The sequence below is a fragment of the Myxine glutinosa genome, chromosome 11 (genome assembly GCF_964187855.1).
Source record: "Myxine glutinosa chromosome 11, kmMyxGlut1.1, whole genome shotgun sequence".
Lineage (NCBI taxonomy): Eukaryota > Metazoa > Chordata > Myxini > Myxiniformes > Myxinidae > Myxine > Myxine glutinosa.
In genome coordinates, this window is record NC_136271.1 from 34,240,445 (window position 1) to 34,247,239 (window position 6,795).

Consider the following 6,795-nt stretch of genomic DNA (forward strand, 5'->3'; position numbering starts at 1 on the left):
CGTCCGAGTTGCTTTATTGAAACAAAACAGCTCAGGTATTCTGACAAGCCCGTTTATCGGGCAGCAATATATATACACATTTATGTCGGGAAGTTTGCCCGGCAAAAGCTATACCGGGCATGCCCGGGTGTCAAGGGCGAGCCTTGGAAAGGCGAGTCTGGACCTGCCCGGGCGTGTTTGGCTGCGGCCTGGCAAGTCGAGGCTGGGCGTGCCCGGGCGCTCTGGGCGAGCCCTGGAAAGGCGATAGCGGGCATGCCCGGACGCTCTGGGCGAGCCCTGGAAAGGCGATAGCGGGCATGCCCGGACGCTCTGGGCGAGCCCTGAAAAGGCGATAGCGGGCATGCCCGGACGCTCTGGGCGAGCCCTGGAAAGGCGAGAGCGGGCATGCCCGGGAAAGACGAGACCGGGCGTGCCCGGGAGGTTCGGGCGTGCCCGGGAACAGCGAGTCCGGTCATGCCCGGGAGAGGCGCGTCTGGCCGTGTTCTGGCCGGTGCAAGGCGATTGTGTGCATCCAGCGGTAACCGCTACAGCAGTACTCTTGCCTCATTTTCATTCATTCATGTACAATACGTAGCTTCGCTTTTGCCTCATTTTCATTCATTCAAGTACAATACGTAGCTGCGATTTTGCCTCATTTTCATTCATTCAAGTACAAACATAGCTGCACTTTTGCCTCATTTTCATTCATTCATGTACAACAATAGCTGCACTTTTACCTCATTTTAATTCACTCATGTACAATATATAGCTGCACTTTTGCCTCATTTTCATTCATTCATGTACAAACATAGCTGCACTTTTGCCTCATTTTCATTCATTCATGTACAATAGCTGCACTTTTGCCTCGTTTTCATTCATTCATGTACAATACATAGCTGCACTTTTGCCTCATTTTCATTCATTCATGTACAATACATAGCTGCACTTTTGCCTCATTTTCATTCATTCATGTACACTACGTGGCTTCGCTTTTGCCTCATTTTCATTCATTCATGTACAATACGTAGCTGCACATTTCCCTAATTTTCATTCATTCATGTACAATATGTGGCTGCACTTTTGCCTCATTTTCATTCATTCATGTACAATACATAGCTGCAATTTTTCCTCATTTTCATTCATTCATGTACAATATGTAGCTGCACTTTTTCCTCATTTTCATTCATTCATGTACAATATGTGGCTACACTTTTTCCTCATTTTCATTCATTCATGTACAATACATGGCTGCACTTTTCCCTCATTTTTATTCATTCATGTACAATACATTGCTGCGCTTTTGCCTCATTTTCGTTCTTTCATGTACAATACTTGGCTGCACTTTTGCCTAATTTTTATTCATTCATGTACAATATGTAGCTGCACTTTTGCCTCATTTTCATTCATTCATGTACAATACGTGGCTGCACTTTTGCATCATTACTGGGAGTGTGGATGTAATAAGGATGCAGTGCCCCATAGTAGGGGAGCTCCCAATAGAGTTCGTGACCATTTTCCCGTGATCAAGGTTTGAAGGTTGATTTTGAAAGATAAAAATATATATAAAAAAATAAGCTTGGGTATCTTTTTTTTAAATGCGGGCTAACTCGGCCAGAGGACAAAATCCAAGATGTCCGCCAAAACCACGAAATCGGGCATATTTCCGCCTACGTGAATGCTACATATACATATTGGGTGTCCATATGTGGGTTTTTCTGGGCCCAGATCTTGCATCTTACATCAGTCAAGTGATATTGTGACTTAAAATGATATTAAATGATTAATGTTGACCAAAATCCAAGATGGCCGCTGCAAAAAACCATGTATTGTATATGTTCATAATTGTGCATACCATAGATTCATCGCTGGCGTCTAAATACAGTTTTACATGACTAGTGTTTTCATTTATAACCTTACTGTTACTATGAATGACTTTTTGAGCAGGTAACGAACCAAGATGGCTGCCTCTCGCCCGTTAGATAAGCAGTTATGGCTACTGTACATTGTATCTATTGCAACGTCTTTTATTTGACACAATGTTCAAGGTTTTCATTTGCAATCAGTAAGAAAGAATTTATCTTTCTCTATTTTGTTTTATTATATTTACAGTGACATGACATTACATTTACAAGCAGTGATACACATTGCACAAGTAGCATATACGGTAGGGTTGAAAATGACAATAGTTGTTATAACAGTTTGTTTGTGTTGGATAGATTGAAATTGTTATTCACTGTCCGAATCGTCCGTCTCGGACCCAGACTCGACTGGATCATCCATAGTTGGGCTGCTTTCCAAAGCCTGAGTTAGTTTTTCTGGGAGTGCTGGGTGAATGTACCTCAATGGAAGACACATGCCTTCCTCGAGATGCCAGCCATGAGATAAAGGAGACGGTGGCGCATCAGGTTTTTCGTAGTTGAGCAACACGTAGGTTTGATAGTTCACTCTCTTGACTTTCAAATCGTGGGATTCTTTGTCTGGTGGAAGCCGCAGTATTGATTTCCTTTTCATTTGTCTGTCTTCCTTCATGCGAGTGGGAGCATTTTCACTGTGATGTCGTTTTGATTCTGATGTGCTGGCAAGATCATGCAGTGAGGATCGGACTCTATTAACATTGTTAGCATTTCGGGAATGTGACAGCAGCATCTTTTCGTTCTTCAAAATTTTGAGCCAGCCAGCTTTCATCTTTGAACCCTTGTTCATTGTCATCTCGATCCAGAGATCCAATGGCAAACATGAGTAAGGCTTTCCCGACATGGATTGAGCAAATAAGCCATCTCGCATGTATTGTGCTACATCCTCTGGGAGGGATTCCATTTCCAGCCAATACTCAACCAACCACCGTCCATATTTATCGTTGTCATAAATCTGGATCCATGGTAGCATTAAACGTAATGTCGACTTGAATTGTTCCCAGTTCTGGATTCTCAACGCATGCAGATTCATCATCAATATTTCAGTCATCTCCATAAATGTGATCCAGTACTTTGCCATTGAACCACCGGACTCCCCAATTCTATTGAACTCATCTGCCACCAATGAAATAACCTCTTGGTTGGCTTCCAGAAGTGCATAACATTCCTGCCGTTCTTCTGCTGTTGAGGAAGGATTCCGCAGGACAGTCAAGTGAGCTTCAAGTTCATCTGAGATGCTTCCCCCATTGCAGAGTCGTCATCCTCCATATCAAGGTCACGCTGAGGTTTTGAAGACTTTAGACGGGAAATGAGCTGTTTCAGTAGGCTGCTTGTTTCGTCCTCATTGAGTAAATCGTCAATGTGAGGTGGCCAGATCATTGGCGATACTTTTGCTGCTTCAGCTCTAATTTGTTGCGCTACAATTGAGACGAGTTGGTCATCAGTTGCACCTAGGCAATTTACAGCAGCTTCTATGTATGTTCCACCAGCTGACGTGTCAAAAACCATTGAGCTCTTGTTTTTTGTAACTCTTTCGTGGAAACCAATTTGGTCGCTGAATTCCGTTTGGAGCATAGATTTTATTGTGCTAGACTTCACAGTGTTCACAGTCATGCCAAAGTTCACCAGCATTTGCGTGTAGTCTTGTAGAAGGCTCTGTAGTGTTCGGAGTTCATGTCTTTCAAAAATTACAGTGCGCACATGTTTGAAAAACATTTGACGTACTTCTGCCAGTCGTACATTGTGCATGTGCAAATGTTGATCATTATAATCATGGACTTTGATGTATTTCGTCCAACATGACCGATGGTAGCGGATCTCTGTGGCAAATGGATCTGACGTGGAATCAATCAGTGTCAAAATGCGATCCCGCATATTCTCGTCGTCCAGATGGACTGTGTGACCTTTGAAGACATGCCATGCATCCATTTGTTGCATGATGTGCCACTTGTCCCGTCCAGGGTGTTTCAGGTCTTCTCCCTTCATACACCAAATACACAAATGTTTGTCTTGTATAATACCGGTTTGTGATCGTGATTGTCTCTGAGCGCAAGATGGTCCAGGTGCTTTGTCAGCTACATCATCGCTGCGAGAGATTTCTGTTTCAAAACATTTCTTTTGTCGCTTTAGTGCCTGCTCCAATTTATAGTTACTGGCCAGTTGAACTTTACACAGTTTGTGGAAATATATTCCAGCTGGTCCATTGTGCCATGGCACTGCATCAAAGACTTGACCGTATTTGTCCAATCCTCTCCATCGTTCTGCTTGTTGTTGGAGATGCTGCCAGGCTTCTGGGCTTAAGCTACTCTTTTCCTCATCACAATGCTTATGACAGAGGATACACTCACTGGAGCTTGATAGTCCTGGAGGCTGGTCCTCATCTTCACTCTTTCTCTTCTTTCCTTGAATGGGTGGTGTCGCCATGGTATACTCTGCAATGAAAAATAAAACCTATTACTTACTGTACATACCGTACATCAGACAGCATGATATGAATGATGTTAATACTTAACTGAACTTAAATATTGAACAGGACAGATCTTTATCTCTTAAAGAAAGGGACTTAACTAATATTTTAACTATTATTAGTTGAATATACTTAACTGTAATGCCTTGATCCATTGTCCACCCTGGTACTCCCTGGAAATTAATACTAACAACTACCTGTGAACAAATACCTGTGAAACTTAATCAAACCATCTTGTAGATAAGGCAGCAATCTTGGTTCGTTACCTGCTCAAAAAGTCATTCATAGTAACAGTAAGGTTATAAATGAAAACACTAGTCATGTAAAACTGTATTTAGACACCAGCGATGAATCTATGGTATGCACAATTATGAACATATACAATACATGGTTTTTTGCAGCGGCCATCTTGGATTTTGGTCAACATTAATCATTTAATATCATTTTAAGTCACAATATCACTTGACTGATGTAAGATGCAAGATCTGGGCCCAGAAAAACCCACATATGGACACCCAATATGTATATGTAGCATTCACGTAGGCGGAAATATGCCCGATTTCGCGGTTTTGGCGGACATCTTGGATTTTGTCCTCTGGCCGAGTTAGCCCGCATTTTAAAAAAAGATACCCAAGCTTATTTTTTTATATATATTTTTATCTTTCAAAATCAACCTTCAAACCTTGATCACGGGAAAATGGTCACGAACTCTATTGGGAGCTCCCCTACTACCATGTCGTTTAGGCAGTACTTTGTATAGGATGCCGGTGATAAGTCACCTACTCTTAGATAGATATTTAACGTCTACAGACAACCGGACAGGTGCTAGCACTCGGGCTCCCTGGCTTAAGGTCCCTACAATACAATGGACGGTACACATATTGGCTTATTGCATGATCATGATGTATCCCCCTGCACAGAGTTTATAATTGAGTTGAGATTCCCTAAATCTCTAACCAAGCACACTCTGGTCCACCAAAAGCTCACTTTACCCAGTGCCTTGAATTCTGTGAAGTGTGAAGTTTTCTCGTTCTCAAAGTTTTGTATTCTAGGCCGAGGGCACCGACCTTACTCCTTGGAACACACCTTGCCCCTCCCATCCCAATATTACCTTACCAACCTCCCCTTCCTACCTCACCTTTGCTCCAATCCAAAACCAAAACCACTGTTCAGTCCAAGTCCAACATACACACACTACGTCACTCACCAGCTTTGAGCTTCCCCTCGTTGTCCAAATCATCAATACGCTCCTCATCATTGTGCCATACAGATTCCGACTCGTTGGGCGCATTTCCCTGTCTCGGTCTCGCCATTATTTGTAATATTGTATAATCTCAAACTATGGCTGTTTCTACTTTGGAGCTTCAATGCCTTTCTATTCGCACGATGTGTTGGTACATATCCGTTTGTATGCTCAGGGTAACTCCTAGCTATTTTATTTCAAATTAGTAAAGTATATAACATCCGCGCAAATAAGTAAGGGACGGAACCAGCCGAACTCGCTGTACACCGTGCCACACCCTCATTAACGGTGCTGAAGCAATCATGCAATCCCGATGTCAGCTGACGACGATATTAGTGTTTCGATTTGTGGTATCATGTAGTCTATATGGGGGTATGACACGGCAAAAAAAAAATGGCCGGCCCATAAAATTAATACACATGCACCTTCCTGATTTTCACGGTATCCGCGTTTTCTGGGAGACAGATTCGGCACTCCTATTCATTAAAATGATACTTTAGCAATTTATTGTGAATGCACCTTATTAATCACCGACTTATTAATAGATATTGCTATTGGCTGTAATTCTGTACAATAATAACTTATATCTGATTAACTCGTGTAATTCTGAGCAACACTTATATGTGTTGTACTTCCGCTTCCGGTGCACTGATCAAGGCACCTCTTCTGGCAAACAATATTGTATATAGTCTTAGTTATTTGTATGTGCTCTTTTCCATGGTTATTATTTCACCTCGCTCGGCCCCAATCCATCACAGGTTGGACATCACGCCACTGGACTCACTGTGAGATGGGATAGGAAATGGATGCGTGATGTTTCAACACGTCCATTATGCCATGACGGAGTAGTACAGACTTGGACCAAACTGTCCTGGTCCAACCATTACATAACCGCATTTTATCACCGCGAGAACATATACAAAAATGGTTAAACTGTTTAAATAAGGTTAAAATATCTCAAATCTTAAATGGCACAATCCCGTACATTTTAATATATTTTAAAAACCTGGCCAGACAGACATTTAAGGACTGAAAGGGAGGACATGTCCGGGGAAAACCGGACGTTATGGTAATCCTTCTTCTACTCACAGTTAATGGACGTTAAAGATCCCACAGTTTATTAAGTAAGGGACTTGCAAAGTTGCAAAGAGTAGGCAAGTTATTGCCAGAACCCTGAACAAATTCCAAATTCC

The 6,795-nt window shown here is 42.2% G+C and overlaps 1 protein-coding gene across 3 annotated transcripts in view; it reads right to left on the reverse strand.

Moving 5' to 3' along the window:
• Positions 1-5,871, reverse strand: part of PIGB (phosphatidylinositol glycan anchor biosynthesis class B) — a 55,668-nt gene extending 49,797 nt beyond the window's left edge. Inside the window, exons 1-2 of one of the 3 annotated variants that reach the window (XM_068130441.2) lie at positions 5,567-5,871; positions 4,241-4,324 (exon numbers count right to left, since the gene is read on the reverse strand). In XM_068130441.2, the coding sequence (XP_067986542.1) occupies positions 4,241-4,324; positions 5,567-5,672 (190 nt within the window). In that variant the 5' untranslated portion in view covers positions 5,673-5,871. Of the gene's footprint in view, positions 1-4,240; positions 4,325-5,351; positions 5,453-5,566 lie in introns of those variants that run through there. The other 2 variants (XM_068130442.2, XM_068130443.2) reach the window with 2 other exon arrangements.
• Between the last annotated feature and the right edge of the window lie 924 nt (positions 5,872-6,795).